At 51.9% G+C, this 16,896-nt stretch overlaps 1 protein-coding gene across 2 annotated transcripts; it reads right to left on the reverse strand.

The window, feature by feature from the left end:
- On the reverse strand, nt 1-16,136 carry LOC149365170 (uncharacterized). 2 transcript variants are annotated; one of them, XM_089579184.1, is made up of 3 exons: nt 13,416-16,136; nt 8,859-8,965; nt 1-773 (listed from the first exon to the last, which is right to left on the reverse strand). In XM_089579184.1, the coding sequence occupies exons 1-3, from the start codon at nt 13,695-13,697 to the stop codon at nt 770-772; spliced, it is 393 nt and encodes a 130-aa protein (XP_089435310.1). In that variant the 5' UTR covers nt 13,698-16,136; the 3' UTR covers nt 1-769. The 2 variants fall into 2 exon arrangements, with proteins under 2 accessions (XP_089435310.1, XP_089435239.1); XM_089579113.1 differs by lacking the exon at nt 8,859-8,965.
- Nucleotides 16,137-16,896: the final 760 nt, after the last annotated feature.

The raw sequence follows: 16,896 nt of genomic DNA on the forward strand, positions 1-16,896 counted from the left end.
AGTTATGCGATTAAGATGACGCAAACACTCGTAGGAGCTGTGCGCAGATCCAAGCATCCTGAAACTCCTGAAGCGGTACATTGTCAAGAGGGGGAAGAAACTTTATTTGAGTCCAGCACTAAGGCCCAGTGGAGAAGAGTGATTGCTCCGCCAAGGCCAGCTGATGATCCAAGCACTTCGGGATGGAGATGGGGTGTAAGGAAAATAGAGAGAGGTAATGGCAGTGTTGCATGAGTATAGAGTGTATTCTGAGTATGCCTTGATCTCTGGACAGTTGGGACAGTGAGCTGCGTCACGCCATACGAGTTTGTAGATCATTAGCAGGGTGAGGAGAGTGTTAAGTTGAACTTTGCGAAAGACGTGTGCTTGTTCCGTGTTCAGCGACGGTTAAGGTTTGTGTACTGATTTGCAGTTACTGTCCCTGGCGTTGTGGCACTATTCAGCTATCCGTTTTATGTATGTTGCGGCATCTTCCACTGAGGTTGGATTTGGCCGGGGCATCGAAGGAGCCCGGATGTTGATTTCGCGGGCCCGTTGATGAACCAAATCATTTCCCTCGATCCCTGCATGACCAGGTATCCAACGCAAGGTGATTGTAATGTTCGGATTGTTATAGGATTCAATTAGAATGTCATGTAGATAGGGTTTCAGAAGTCTGCGTTGTACAGGCGTGAGTTATTGGGTGTAGTTCCTTGCTGCGGCCATTTTGGGTACTCCATTTCCCTACCACCGTTGCCTGGACCGGGCTGCAGCGTCACGTATGTCGAGGTCACCTGCAGGTTCCGAAGGCATGGGAGAAAATCATCAGTGGTGTGAAATATGAAAGCATAAACGGGGTGTTTTGCTAACGTGAACCAGATGTTAAGAACGAACAAGCAACACAGGTTGCGCAGTCGTAACGAACTAAAAAACAGTTTAAAATTGCGATATTTCAGTTTTTTTACTGTTCCTTTTCGCAGTTTGCAACGAACGTCCCTCGCCTGCTGAAGCACACTTGCGTTTAATCATTTAAACACCCTCATGATTAGGGTTGGCTTTAATCTCTGACCTCACTGTTTGATGAACTTTGCCGCCGCGGTGGCTCAATGGTCAGCGCGCTCGGCTGCTGAGCCTGAATATGCGGGCTTGACCTCAGCCGCGGTGGTCGCATTTCCGTGTAGGTCATTTGCTTGAGACCCGACTGCTCTGTACGATATCAGTGAACGTCAAAAAACCCCAAACGGTCGAAATTCTCCGGAGATCTCCAAAACGGCATCCCTCATAGAATTATTCGGTTTTAAACATTAAGCCCCAGAAAAGAAAAAAAAACCATTATGCTGAATTTCATCATTCTTACTTTGCGATGCTGGCTGCCTCTGAACACTAAGTGTGAAAATAACATGCATGTACTCCTGATTGCTGATTATTTATTATTATTATGATGCGCCAGCACTCACACCGACAGGCTCTTCTTTTCGCCTTTAATACACCGCTCTGTTATTATTGGTTGTTTGGTTTATGGGGTTTAACGTCCCAAAGCGACTAAGGCTATGAGAGACGCCGTAGTGGAGGGCTCCGGAAATTTCGACCAACTGGGGTTCTTTAACGTGCACTGACATCGCACAGTACACGAGCCTCAAGAATTTCTCCTCCAAAGGAATTCTAGCCGCCGCGGCCGGGATCGAACCCGCGTCTTTTGGGTCAGCAGCCCAGCACCATAACCGCTGAGCCACCGCGGCGGCGCTCTGCTCTGTTATTATTAACTTCTCGCTTATTCAACTTCTTTTGCAGTCCACTATGCATAAATGGAGTCTGCCCTAATTTTTGTCTTCTTTTTTTTGACTGAATCTCCTAAAGAACTGCTTTGTTGATATGCATCTCTTGAAAAGCTCCAACAGGCTTTGATGGGCCAGGCTTATCGTAATGTTATACGCAGTCTGTGCAAAATACTAGCATCATCAGCATACCCATATGCCGTAGGATGCACAGCTCTCCCAGTTTTTAGTAACATCAGGACAGCGTAGACCACACGGTCGTTCAGCGTCCCACAAAGGCTCCTATGGCGAAGAGGACCAACTGGGTCGCAAGCAGAGCCTTCGACCATGCCACTTGTAATTAGTTAATGAATTAATTAATTAACATTTATTGCAATAAAAAGGGGCTTGAAACACAGCTCCAAAAAGTTAATCGTCACTGTACCACTTTGCAGTGCTTGTGCTTACTGCGGATGAGGATGACATCTGGAAGCGGCCAAGAAAAGCTGTCACCTTTTGTTGCCAGTATCGTTTGAAGAGCGTTTATTTCTTGAGCTGCCACATCTGTGGATTTTTGTTATCTCGCCTTTTTCACTCATTTCCTTGCCGAGTGGCTGTGCGCTTATCAACAATCTCGGACTTCGTAACTTGGACACAGTTAACAGCACTGACAACAGATCTCGCGACAATCTGTGAGCTCCGAATTTTGGTCCATTCAGACAGCCTTTTCTTAATGCATGGACCCTTTTAACGACCTGCCAGTCACACTTTGTAAATTAAAATTTTCACCACCCTATATGGGGTGCTCCACAACTAGTGAAGCGGTAAGATCAGAGAGCTGTGTGTCGTAAGTGTCGTGTCCGGTCGCTGTGTTGAATGCAGCGAAAGACGCACACGGTACTTTTAGACTTCGTTTATTTAAAGCTGAAGAGGGTGCGACCAGCGTCGACCGAGGCAGCAGCCGAACTGGCCGCCCGAAGAAAGGAGGGAGCTGAGAAGCGTCCACGGGAGGGAGTGGCTTCCCAGAACAGGAGGAGGGTGCGGGGGCGCACCGTGGGGGGGCATCTGGTGACAGCGTGCGACGAGGGGCAAGTGTCGTTAGGAGGAGGATTGAGTGGTCGTTAGGAGGAGGCGCACACACACAAAAGCAATAAGGGGGGGACACAACACTTCCTTCCCCCTTAGAAAGTTGCCTGGTATCGTGCAGGGGGTCGGCGCTCACGCGTGGAGGCGCGCTGGCTTTGTGCGCTCGGGGGAGAAACACTTGTAGGCTGGCTGTTGTTCGCTGTGTCTCCTAGGTCTGTCCTGGGCGAAGTCTCTTCTTCCGGGAAGGGTGCCAGGCTATGTGGGAAGATGGTGCACGTGTTCTCTCCGCTGGCGGACAGCTCTCAGACGGCGTCGTAAATCTACGCAGCTGGTTGAGATGTCGGCGTGCTACTGTGCCATGTATGTTGACGAGCCAAGAGCGCAGGCCTATGCGTCTGACAATTGTAGCTTCCTCCCAGCGTGGCTTTTTCAGAAACTGTCGGGCGAGGACGCGCTGCCCCTCATTAAGCGTGCCGCAGCGCGGAATTGCTTTTTCTTCCCGGAACGTCTCTGCCTTTGGCTCGGGGAGGATGGCTGTGAGCTGGGTTCGCATTTCACGCTCGAACATCATTTTCGAGGGGGTCTCGCCTGTTGTGCTCTGAACCGTCGTGTGCTGCTTGAAGAGAAAGCGCGCAAGGCGGCGCTGCAGCGAGCCTGTCTGATCTCTTTCAAGGGCGCGTTTTAGCTCGGCTACGTAGCGCTCGGCTTGTCCGTTTGTCGCTGGGTGGTAGGGGGCCGATGTAACTGATGAGATCCCGTTGTCGCGATAAAACTTGAGGATCTCCGCAGACACAAACGGTGTTCCGTTGTCCGACACTACCTTGCGCGGCAGGCCGAACGTTGCAAATAGTGATCGGAGGTTGTCAATGACTACTGCCGAAGTCGTCTGTCCCATTTGCCTTATCTCAAGCCACTTTGTGTAGGCATCTACGACCACAAGGAAAGTGCAGCCCTCAATTGGTCCTGCAAAATCAATGTGCAGTGTGTGCCATGGTGTGTCTGGCTTTTCCCATTCTGGGACAGGAGCTTTCGGCGGGGCGCTCCGGCTGCTCTGGCAAGGCTTGCATTCTCGCACCACTGTTTCGATGTCGTTGTCAATTCCAGGCCACCACATGTAGCTTCTGGCACACTTTTTCATTGCAACGATGCCCCGATGTCCGGCGTGGATGAGAGACATAGCTTGTGCGCGTAGTTCTCTCGGAATCACAACTCGGGACCCAAATATGATGCAGCCGCGATGGGTGCTCAACTCTGTAGCTCGCCTGCGGTAAGCGTCGAAGTTGTCCCCTTTGAGTTTATGCACGTTGCCTTGTTGAACAGCTGTGTAAACTAGCCGGAGAGCTGCGCACTTCTGCGTAGATGCTGCAACTGTGCCTGCTGTAAGCGGAGGTTCTGGCAGTGCTTCGAACATCAGAACGTCTCCTGGTGGAAATGGTTCGTCAACAGTTGCGTCTAGTGGCAGACGGCTTAGCGCATCGGCGTTTTGATGTTTACCGCATATCATCACGCCTAGTGGAGAAAACCAGTTTCTCCCTAGAAGGCTTGATCCTGTGCCCTTCACAACAAGCAGAGGTAGCGTATGGGTCTGGCCGTTGTAGTTAACCTGCACGTTGGCAGAGCCCAATAGTGGCAGATTCTGTCCTGACCACGTTCGCAGGTGCGTGTCGTCTTGTTGCAGGGCGGGTGCGTCAGATGGCCATGAAGTTCGGAACGTGTCCTCACTGATCAGAGTACAGGCTGCGCCGGAGTCCACCTCGAACCTAATCAGCTGGTGATGTACGCTTACTTCTGTAAAAATCTTCGGTCGCGTGCCGAGATTCATGGTGTTCAGGTCGTACAACACAGATGGTGTTGCTGATGTTGTTCCATGGAGATCAGATAGCGGCGTATTCTCTGAGGCGTTGACGCTGTGATTAGGCTGGGAAGGTGACTTTATCTTGGCAAGTCTCCGTTTCGTAATGCATGCTCTTTCGATATGCCCTCGCTTGTGGCAAAAATTACACGTGGCTGACTGGAATCGACATCCCTGGGGGTTGTGTTGGTCGTCACACCGCCAGCAGCGTTGTGCCTTTTTGACCGATTTTACAACAACAGAAGGCTTGCGCACCTGGTTGCTTGTCTGGTGTACCGGCTCGGTGTTCCGGCGAATCCCTCTCTGCTGGTGACCGGCGCTCTCCGCTCGAACGGCGATGTCGTAAGCTTTGCTGAATGTGAGGTCCTTCTCAGCGAACAGGCGCTGCTGCAGTGACTCGTCACTCAGTCCGCACACAAATCTGTCGCGTAACATCACGTCCAAGGGAAGCATGGTGGTGTTAGCAGAAGAAGCTGCGTCTCCCTCCTGCCCGGTAGCTGTTGTCGACAGCGTTCCAAAATTGCAGTCGGCAGCGAGCTTCTTGAGCGCGGCTACGTAGGCGCTCACAGTTTCTCCTCCCAGTTGATCTCGTCGTTGGAAGCGAGCCCGGCTGTAGACCTCGGATGGCCTTGGGTCGTAGTGCTTTTGCAGCGCTTTTACGATGTCGTCGTAAGACACTGCCGCTGGTGTGCTTGGCTGAATAAGGGCGCAGACAGTATCGTAGGTCTGCTCCCCGCACAGCGTCAGCAGGTTGGCCCTCTTCAAGGCTGGGTCTGTGATGTTGTTAGCTTCAAAGTAGAACTGAAGGCGTCCAACCCACGATGACCACGATGAGCTGTTGAACTGCAGTCGCCGAGGGCAACCTTTCCTTGCTACTGACACACGGCATTTGCTCGGCCCGAAGCCTTGTCCACCTCCATAACGGTCGGTCGGAGCTCCTGATTACTAATTTTACCAACGAACCTCGTCGCCTTTTCCGAGCTACTGCCATAGCGTGGGCCGACCAATTGGCAGATGTTACTGAGTGTTTTGCGTCCGAGGGCATGGTACAACCGGAGACGTCCCTGGATCGCATCGATATTAGCTCCGGGCTATCAGCCACTCAACAGCGCGACCTACGCGCCCTACTGCTTCAATACCAAACCTGCTTTGCATCCTCCTCGAAAGTGCGGCAAACGGCGGTCACAAAGCATCGAATCATCACTTCCGATGATGCTCGCCCCATACGACAGCAGCCGTACCGCATTTCCCCGAAGGAACGCGACGCCATCCAAACGCAGGTGAAGGAGATGCTTACAGACGGCATAATTCAGCCTTCTAAGAGCCCGTGGTCGTCGCCTGTTGTTCTGGTAAAGAAGAAGGATGGGACTTTGCGCTTTTGCGTCGATTACCGTAAGCTGAACGCCATAACGAAAAAGGACGTCTACCCGCTGCCTCGCATCGACGACTCACTCGACAGACTTCGCCGCGCCAAGTATTTTTCATCAATCGACCTAAAGAGCGGATATTGGCAGATTGAGGTTGATGAACGTGACCGCGAAAAAACTGCCTTCATCACACCCGACGGCCTATATGAATTTAAGGTGTTGCCCTTCGGCCTTTGTTCAGCGCCTGCGACGTTTCAGCGCATGATGGACACTGTCCTGGCTGGCCTCAAATGGCAAACCTGTTTAGTTTATCTAGATGACGTGGTGGTGTTTTCAGAAACCTTCGACCAACACCTTGAACGACTGCGGACCGTGCTGGATGCCCTGCGGTTGGCCGACTTGACACTTAAACCCGAGAAGTGCCACTTTGGCTACAAAGAGCTCAAGTTTCTTGGCCATGTTGTGAGCGCCGACGGTGTAAAACCTGACCCCGAGAAAACTGCCGCCGTAGCCGAGTTTCCCCGTCCTACTACAAATAAAGCGCTCAAGCGCTTCTTGGGTTTGTGCGCCTACTACCGCCGTTTTATCGCAGACTTCTCCAACATCGCTGAACCCTTGACCCGCTTAACGCGTGAAGATACACCGTTCGTCTGGACTGCCGCGCAAGAGGCTGCTTTCACAGAGCTGCGACAACGGCTGCACACTACCCCTGTGCTTGCTCACTTTGATGAGGAGGCTGCTACCGAGATACACACCGACGCTAGCAATATTGGGCTTGGTGCCGTCCTCGTTCAGCATCAAGAAGGCGTGGAACGTGTGATCGCGTATGCAAGTCGCACACTCTCGCGCACCGAAATCAACTATTCCACCTCAGAAAAGGAGTGCCTCGCCGTCATCTGGGCCACGATGAAATTTCGGCCCTATATCTACGGTCGCCCTTTCAAAGTCGTCACAGACCACCATTCCTTGTGCTGGCTGACCAATCTCCGGGACCCATCAGGCCGCCTGGCACGCTGGAGCCTTCGCCTTCAGGAATTTGATTATACAATTGTCTATAAGTCCGGACGTAAACACGAAGATGCCGACACGCTCTCGCGCGCACCCGTTGAGCAAGCTGATGACAGCGCAGAGGACGACCATCGTTTCCTAGGTGTGGTCAGCAGTTCGGACTTGGTGGCAAGGCAGCGTGCTGACGCTGGCCTGCGGTCTGTCATGGATCACCTAGAGGGCCATGCTTCCAACGTACCTCGACCCTTTTCCCGCCACCTGTCCTCTTTTTGTATTCGCAATGGCGTACTCTACAAGAAAAACTCACGTAACGGTGACCGGACCTACCTCCTAGTCGTACCATCAGACCTCCGCGACGACATCCTTTCAGCGTGTCATGATGAGCCCACATCTGGCCACTTGGGATTTGCACGCACGCTAGCCCGAGTGCGTCAGGCCTATTATTGGCCTAAACTTGCAGCGACCATTCATCGCTACGTCAGAGGTTGCCGTGAGTGCCAGCGTCGTAAGTCGCCACCGCTAAAGCCTGCAGGTTTGCTCCATCCAATTGAACCACCTCGCACACCTTTTGACCAAGTCGGCATTGATCTTCTGGGCCCATTTCCTGTATCAGCATCTGGCAATAAGTGGATTATAGTTGCGACTGATTATTTGACGCGCTATGCGGAAACCAAGGCGGTGCCGCGCAGTACATCCTCGGAAATCGCGCATTTCTTCATACACCACATCGTTTTACGACACGGCGCCCCGTCTTCCGTAATCACCGACAGAGGCACTGCGTTTACTGCGCAGCTCTTGCACGAGGTGTTCCGGCTGAGTCACACGACCCACCGCAAGACTACTGCATACCACCCGCAGTCAAACGGGCTCACGGAGCGCCTCAACAAAACCTTAGCGGCCATGCTCGCCATGTACGTCGATGTACAGCACAAGACCTGGGACGAGATCCTCCCATACGTGACGTTTGCCTATAACACGGCGCTTCAGGAAACGACTCGCTTTACGCCGTTTCGCCTCGTCTACGGGCGTGACGTACAGACAATGCTCGACGCCATGCTTCCGTGCGCCCCTGACGACCAGGAGCTCACGTCGGACGCCGAGGAGTTTACCCGGCACGCAGAGGAAGCCCGGCAACTGGCCCGTATGCACATCCGACGGCAGCAGGCCACGGATGCAAAACGCTACAACCAACGACATCGACACGTAGAGTACCACCCCGACGACAAAGTGTGGGTATGGACCCCAGTACGTCGCCCAGGTCTGTCGGAGAAGCTCCTGAGCCGCTACTTTGGACCGTACACAGTGTTGCGCCGTATCACGGATGTGACGTATGAAGTCCTCCCCGATGGCACTCTACCGAGTTCGCGCCGTCGACCTCAGCCTGAGGTCGTGCACGTACTGCGCATGAAGCCTTACTGTACACAGTAAGGGACGTAGCCTCTTCCGCGTGTTCTTTTTATTAGTGCCTGCAGCCGTTGAGCGGCATGTGACCGTCTGTTCACTTGCTTACTTCCTCCCGTTCACTCAATGTGCGCCCACGTTTTTGCTTTCTTTTTTGGGGAGGGGGAATAATGCCGCCAGGTGTCCCCGAGCGGCGCCGAAAGGACGAAGAAGTGTGGAACTCGCGTGCTCTCGGAGCTGGGACTCTGCTTCTCTGTTGGCGGCTTGCGCCTAGCCTGTGTGATTAAGGACCCATCCGTGACAATATTGTCCAGGAATAATCTTTTAGTGCGTTTGTAGCAGCTGAGTTATCTGTAGTCAAAAATTTCAATTTCAGCTGCAGTCAAAATTTCAATTTCGTGAAGAGAATACCTGTGGTTTTGCGCACGCCCTGCAGATGCAGACGCAGAGGGCGATGATGCAGACCAATCCAAGCAGGGGCACAATGACGATGATTGCAATAACCCACCAGGCGAGGCCTGCGAATTATCGCCATAGAAGATGGTAAGTCAGTCAGCTCCATTGCAATGTAGATACGGTGCTCTAATTCAGCGTTAACTGTACGAGGGACGGTGAACCGGCGTGACAATCTTCGGAGTTATATATTGTGACGTAACAGGGCCAAGGCGTGCGTGGTGCACGCCTCGTGAGCGTGTCGTAGCTCATTCGCTCGCCACCACATTGCGAAGAACTAGGAATAAGTATTCGAAGCTGCTCTCGACGCTGCCAGAATTTACGACTGGAGCCTTTTGCGAATATTAATGCAACAGCATTTAGGTAGTCATGTTGAAAAACATGCCGTGTTTCTGCTTAAGAAAATTCCCTGACTTGTCGAGAGGGTCATAACGTCACCAGCACCGCCAAATTTGAAATTGTAGGGACTAGAATGCTCGGGTACCTTCTATTGGATTATCATATGGAATTATACTCACCCGATCCACCAACTCCCACTAACCCATCCTAATCTACTGAAGAAGGATGGACAGTTGGGCAAATTGGTAGCGGTTCATATAGGAAGGTACAGCGCAAAAGAGACGCAAGACGTACAGGGTCTTCTACTCTTAGTTAGAATGCGCTAGCGCATGGCCGTGCCCTTCGGAGGGTCACTGCGTCCGAAACGGCTGCGCATCGAAGCGGAGTGGCAGATGACGCGAAGCACCAAGTCCGGGTACACCTTCTCATGCGCCACTTTGCTGCGATGAGCGACTGTGTCGTATGCGGTGGCCCTCTGAAGAGTGCGGCCATGCGCTAGCGGGTTCTAACTAAGAGTGGACGACCCTGTACAGGAAAAGGACATAGACAAGCGCTTTGTCTGTCTCCTCTTTCTGTACGGCTTGCGTCTCTTTTGCGTTGTACCTTCCAATATGAACCGCCCTAATCTATCCTCTAATCCATCGCAATCCATTTTCTGTGGTGAGCCTACTTCCATGTTTTGGGGGGTCCTTTGGAATATTTGGAGGGTTGGCCGACCTCCATTTGGTATCAGATTTTCTTCATTCAAATGCATTGTTCTGCTCAAAAATAAAATTCTTGCGCGTGCTAGCAGTCCGTCTAGAGTATTCTTTATTGCTAATTGAGACCTGATATTTTCCTTAAAAAAATAAAGCTCCCAGAGGATTCCTTCAGGATCAATGAAATTCCTTCACGATTCTGATCTCTGCTCGAGATGGTCACAGGCGCAGTTGATGGCTATCGTGAATGAATGCGTGCGGGGCGATTTGATTCTGCCAGGTTACAAATGTGTACCTAAAATTGTCGAGCTTAATTAATACCTAAGTGTGGCTACGGCAGAGAAATTAGTGGCAGAAAAATCGCAGGGTTAATCACACTAGTAACTTACGTCAGCTGAACTCAACCCTTATCGACGTGCCCGCTGTTTCTCAGAGGCTCTTTTGTCTTTGAGTACGCAAATTCAGCTGTCGCAGTTTACGCTGTTTTGTTAACTTTCAGCGAATTAACGAAAATACTGTCAAGTTTTGCTGTGCTCTTAAGAATCAAAAGCTCCAGGACAAATTCAGTTGTCAATGACGGCGAGTGTTAAAAACGAAACATTTATCTCAGCGCGATCATGCCACATTAAATCATTCATTTAAACAGAAGCTGGTGATTATTGGAAAAGAAGGAGTCGTTCCTGAGTGAAATCATTAAAACAAACGACCCCAGATCTTGCCAGTGCTTACGTTTTCCATCTGTAACGCGCCTCTGGCCGCCTCGCCCAACTACATATTTTAACTCCTGAAGCCACGTCTTATTATTCCCTCGGGAAAAATGTCAAAATGATTATTGGCGGATGTTTTCGGGATAGGATACAAAAAATGACACACTAGCATCAGGAGCACTCGAGAACAGATACGCTGTTTAACAGCTCACACGTGTATTAGAAAACTAGAGAGCGTTACAATGCCGGACCTGAACCGGCGGTTTGCCGAGCAGGCCGTTAATGTGCGAGGAATGGTCCTTAGTCACAAATACTCTCAAACTTTGAGGCACGTCTGTACCTTTGTATGGAACCCATACATCATGCTCGGGAGTGCAATGGCATAACCATTTGTCACAGTGGTCACCGACGTTGCCCAGAAGAGAACTTTTCTTGTGTCTGCTTACCGACAACCTTGCTCTTGATAACCTTGAACCATGAGGCCGTCTTGCTGACCTCAGGAACTAGCTTCGTTTTGCGCAAGACTCCCTTGTTGTTCCCCACCTGTTTCCTCGAGGTACCGAACAAAGAAGCACCGCGCGCACTGTGGGCAACGCACATCACTGCGAGCGTTACTGCTATAGCGAACCAATGCTAGCCGTGTCATTTTGGTGTCTTGCTGAAGCGACGAGGAAGTGGTTGAATATGGCGGTCTTCAACTGCACTGGGCTGGAACGGAACATCGGTGGAAATAGTCTTTGAGGAAACGGTCAATATTTCGATAAGCAATTGGTTACTCATGACAATCTGCCCAAGCGCAGCCATAAGAGTACAAAGGAAAGCTACACAGCTTGCACCGAAATTTTGTAGTTGAAGAAAAAGTCCCCCCGGTCTGGGGTTCGAACCCGAGACCACCACCTCATCGGTGAAGCCACTCTACCAACGGATTTAACCGAGACGGCTAGCATAAGGTTGGGAGAGAGCAAATTTTTCAGCAGCTCGAAGGGGGATCCCCAAGGTGGCGTAGGTTTCTAATAAGGCAGTAATTACTCATTAGCATCCAACCAAGCGTAGCCATACCGCTACAAACGAAAACTATACAGCTTTCATCAAAAACTGCGTAGTTAAAGGAAAAATTGCCGTCGGTTACGTTACTTCCTAATGCGAAATTTGAGCGCAGCTCATCAGCTGTTTCAGTTTTTCGATAGATTGAGGCAAAGAATTTGAGCAAGACATACGTACAATATTCCTTCTTCAAAAAACACACCACTAACACTTCTTGATTGTCATGAAGGAAGCTTTGGGTTCGGAGAAATAAATGAATATATGCTCAACTTGCTGCACCAATGCTGGTTCTCAAAGACGAGATCTATGCACGTATTTCGCGAGGTTGTAGTAGCCGTGGGAGGCGTTACGAGCGAGAGGAACGGGATGCTCTCCTGCATAAGTGGTACGCAATTCCTGTTTGTCTTTATATCTACATTAAGGTCCCCAACAGTAACGTTGGTGTAAATCGATGGGCGGTACGGCGGCGGCCATGTGTTTCAGTTTGGCCGTGCGGGAGGAATGGCGTCAGGAGCGCGCGCAGCTTGAGCAGTGCCCTGCCCCGACAGCGGAGCTGGTTACGAGGGTTAACGACGACGCAGCGAAACGCAGGAACGTGCGCCAGAGAGCTGCGCCCTAAAATTCGTCCTGAATAAGAGTTCAAATCCTACGCCTTTTATTATGCGAAGCATACTAGCCGCACAACCGAGCTCTTCCTTGCTGCGCCGCGCACGGCCGCGTAGCTACCACTTGACCTACATCGGCGCACCACGTGATATGACGTCACAACAGCTGTGAAAGCTGGGGCTCAACTCGTGCGCTCGCTTGCGGACGCGCAGCCTCCACCGGCGGCCTAACTCCCGCTCCTTCCGCTAGGAGCGCTGACGTCACAACAGCTGTGAAAGCTGGGGCTCAACTCGTGCGCTCGCTTGCGGACGCTCAGCCTCCGCTAGCGGTATGCTTCGCATCCTAGGCTGAACCATAAGCTAAGCCAGGCCATTTTTTTTCTCTTGGTGGTCCTTATATGCGTCGCGTTTGAGCCACACAAAACAGCGTCAACATAAGCCTTGACTGTGTCTTCATTCTTAACGACCTCTTAAAATAGCCTTGTTGAACTTTTATGGTGGTTCATTATCTCGCCATCTCTCCTGGCTTCAACTGCACCAAACTGGACATTGTTTCTTCGCCTATAATGAAAAAGGCACCGTTCGCTAATTTTCTTTCATACGATGCGATAATCCTTTCCTAGGAAAGTACTGAATGCCGAAAATTTCAAAATCTTTGACACAAAGACCCCGTCTAGAAATTCCTGACTGACTTAGTATAGCGTGAAATAAGGAACAGAACAGCCTGTGTAATATCCTTGATATCTACTGGACTAAAGCGGGTATTCTAACAAACCGGATGTCCTTATTAACGGGTTCGAACGATCTTCTTTTCAAATATTCTTTGTGATTCCAGCCTTTATAAGTAGCCTCTTCCCGGAAGCGGCGGTCGAATTTCAAGGGACGCGAAATTCTAGGCACCCCTGAAATGTGCGATGTCAGTGCACCTTAAAGAACCCCAGGTGGTCGAAATTTCCGGAGCCCATCACTCCAGCGCCCCTCATAGCCTCAGCCGCTTTGGGACGTTAAACCCCCTAAAACCATAAGTATAACTCTTCGTAGTGGCCTTGTAATACGGCAACAATACCGTTGTAATCAGAATGCCGGGTACGCATTAGCGACGTTTTCAGAAGGCATACTTACATTCAACCAAATCTTCAGTGACTCACTGCCGTTCGACCCCGCCTCCTCGAGTCCGCCAACAGAGTTCAGGTCCTCACTGATGCACGAAGAGGGCAACAATGTTCGCAGTCGACTCAGTCGGTTGTTCAGCGTCTCCTCGGCGCCGCGTTGCCGCGGGGGATCAGCGGCTAGCGTAAAATGCGCTGCGTGCGAAGCGGCCAGGAAGCCCCTCGCTGCAGTGGCCGTAGTCAGGCTGATGATGATGATGACTAAGCCTTCCGGTAAGCCTCGCGCTGTCGGCATAGCGTTCGTGCACGCGTGAGTCAGCGCGTATCCCTTCTCTGCCTGACGTCGCCACTGTTCACCAGGCCAGGAACTAACTGCGGACGTTTGCCGCCGGGTGGGGATAAGATATAGATGCCCGCGGCGCTCACGTCCGCTGCCACGCCTTTCTTCTCACAAATGGTCATAAAAACCCCGGTAGCTATATTAAGGCGGCAGCCTTTAATGCCTCATCGTTGTAAGCAGAACTTGTCGACCAATCCTTCATCATCAGCCACGTCGCGTACGTTGCAGCCTACCATAGATGGCTGCAACACGAACGCAACAAAATTAATGTAATCATCAGGAGAGCGTACAAGGCGGCGCTGGGCCTGTTCGAGTCCACGAGCACGACCCGCCTCTTACAACTCGGGATCCACAACACGCTCGAAGAAATAGCCGAAGCGCAACGGACCTCTCAACTGGAGCGGCTGTCCACGACCAAAGCCGGGAGGAAGATACTGGACGACCTGGGAATCGGACACTCGAACGACGCGCAGACGAAGCTCCCCGTCCCCGAAGAGGTCCGATGCCAGACCAGAATCGACCCCATACCCAAGAACATGAACCCCGAGTATAACAAGGAAAGAAGAGCGGCGAGGGCCAAGGTTCTCATCGACCTGCACGCCAACGACGAGCACGCGCGGTACGTGGACGCGGCCGAATACCAACGGAACGCCTTCGCAGCGATCGTCATAGAGGCGTCGACCGGCGCCACGAGGACGGCAGCGAGCGTGAGAGGCGCCGGAGCGGAACAAGCGGAGGAGGTGGCCATCGCCCTGGCCATTGCCGACGTAGACTGCTACACGGTGCTGAGTGACTCGAGACAGGCGGTGCGAAACTTCGCCAAAGGCCAAGTCTGCAGGGAGGCCGAGCGCGTACTACGAGCGACTAAACTGCAAGACAGAAGAGTAAGAATCAAGTGGTTTCCGGCGCACGCGGGCGACGCGTCGGAACGCAGTGCGAACCACAATGAGACGGCACATGCAGCGGCGCGAGCGCTAACCAAACGCGCCCCGGCAACGCACCGTCCGACGTGGTTCGGAGCCAAGGACCGCATGACCGACTACAGCGAAATCACGAAGGCCTACTGCCTGGCTCGCAAGACTCTCCCACCCCCGCACCCGAGGCTGAGTCGAGCGGAGGCGGTACTACTGAGACAGCTCCAGACCGGATCGCTACCGAGCCCGAGACTGATGCATCGCATGTACCCCGAGACCTACCCGACCGATACGTGTAGAGTCTGCCGGAGGGAGCCGGCAGATCACACGCACATCTTGTGGGACTGCATCAAAAATCCAAATGAAGCAAGATCGGGAACAATCCCGCCGCGGCTGGAGGCAGCCGCGAAGAGCAACGACCATGACCAACAGCTATGGGCCGTCCAGCAGGTCCTCGGGGCGCTCGAAAGGCAGGGATCCAGCGAGCCGGCAACGGCGAGCGGAGACCCGCGCCGAGTAACGGCAGCCTCGTAGACGACGTAGGCCCTCGTCGGGGCGCGCGAGCGTCCAACTGCAGGCACAAATAAAGTTTACTCCAATCCAATCCAATGTCGACAGAAATGTCACGCTTTTCAGTTGGTCGAAATGGTCGTGACGTCACAGTGCTTGAATTTCAAACGTGGCCAATTGTACTTTGGCTAGTAACCATGCAGCCAATTAAAGGGCTCGTATAGTGATGCTCCAACTAAGTGGGACTGAGTTTAGTTCATTGCTTAATTAACCAATTAGCCTAATTAAGCTTTCTAGTGAGACCAGATAAATAAATAAAACCAATAAGAAATTTGGTCGAGTTCGGGAATCGAACTAGGGTCTCCGGAGTGCGAGACGAGCACGGTAAGCACTCCGCCATGCCAGCTCGAGGGTTTGGAATGAAAAAAGGCGTGTCTAGTGAATACGGTGTCTACGTTCACTGCCATCTTCCTCCCTTTCATTAAGACGAGCTTCAGGTGTTCACCGAGATATGCGGGACAGATACATTTCCTTTCCTCAAAAACTAATTTACCGACAAGCAAGACGTAGAGCCGAACGGGCGATGGCGTTCTGTGGACTCCCTGGCAGCGTTGCAAGACGCTATCGCGTTCCACACTCAGAGGCGAAGCTTAACATCGTAACCACATATCAGTGACACAAGCAGCAACACCGCGCTTAAGGCTTTCGCCTCTCCGAGCTTTAGGTCAACAAAGCGCCCCCTGAATTTTTCTGTCCCCTTTTTGATCCCTCTTCAACAAGAGACACATGTTGGATGCCAGACTCTAAACAAAGTGTCAAACGCATGTAGCACACGGAAGAAATCATTTCAAAATAAATTTTGTCCTTTGATATCACTCGGCCAGGGAAACACTCAACTGAGACCGCACATGTGGACAAAAATTTTGCCGCGACTTACGTGCGAACTCCAAGCCGTTCGCGGTGTGACAAAATGTAAGCCACAAGGAGATCGAAGGTAGCCTTGCTCTTAACGCACCGCTTAGTGCGTCTGCGTCAGCGTTTAATTCGATTCTACCGGACGTTCAACGACGCCCGCTAACATGGAAGCCAATGTCTCTGCGTATTTCACTGTGGCGATGGTTTTCTCTCCCTCTCTGTACTTGTCCTTCCAGTTTCTTCGGGAGGAACAAGACGAGAACGATTTGCTTTCATTGACTTGTCCCTTTCCTTACGCTTCGCGCGCCAGTCGCGACTTTCCACTGCGAGTGCGTAACGCTTCTCGTGGGACCGTCGTCTCTTTTTTGTTCTTCGTAGTGGCAAGTTATTGCTTCCAAGAGTCATTAATTTCTTGCGCGCTTTCCACTCGATGTGAGATTCGCATTTATCCGGATTTGTGATTTTATGCCTACTAAATAGTGTTATCTTGACTCGCGGCTTTCCATCGCTACACCTATGCTTGGCCGAACGTTTACACGGTTTCTTCTTGCCAGTTATCTTGTTGCCTCTGTGACTACGGGCCTGTGCATTCTTGCGCTTTATGAGCGATACACGCGTTTTCTCGGCGCGCGCGTGCTGCTACCTGTTGCACCGGGGCTTCATCCGTGATTGCAGTGGAAAATTAGACCCTGCATGAGAGTACGTGCCTTCACGCGTCATGCTCTCTGTGTACTGGCGGCAAGATTGAGCCTTGTCCCGCTCCTTAATCCCCCCCCCCCCCCCACCCCCACCCCGGGCAGCGCTCTCTTGTATCG

This window comes from Amblyomma mixtum, chromosome 1 (assembly GCF_055824585.1).
Source record: "Amblyomma mixtum isolate Tamu chromosome 1, ASM5582458v1, whole genome shotgun sequence".
NCBI lineage: Eukaryota > Metazoa > Arthropoda > Arachnida > Ixodida > Ixodidae > Amblyomma > Amblyomma mixtum.

Excerpts from the sequence above, each read along its gene's own strand:
- LOC149365170 (XM_089579113.1), bottom strand. The coding sequence starts at position 13,697 with ATGCCGACAGCGCGAGGCTTACCGGAAGGCTTAGTCATCATCATCATC. Across the intron at positions 774-13,415 it reads CACTGAAGATTTGGTTGAAT|GTGACCTCGACATACGTGAC; the intron begins GTAAGTATGCCT and ends CGGAACCTGCAG.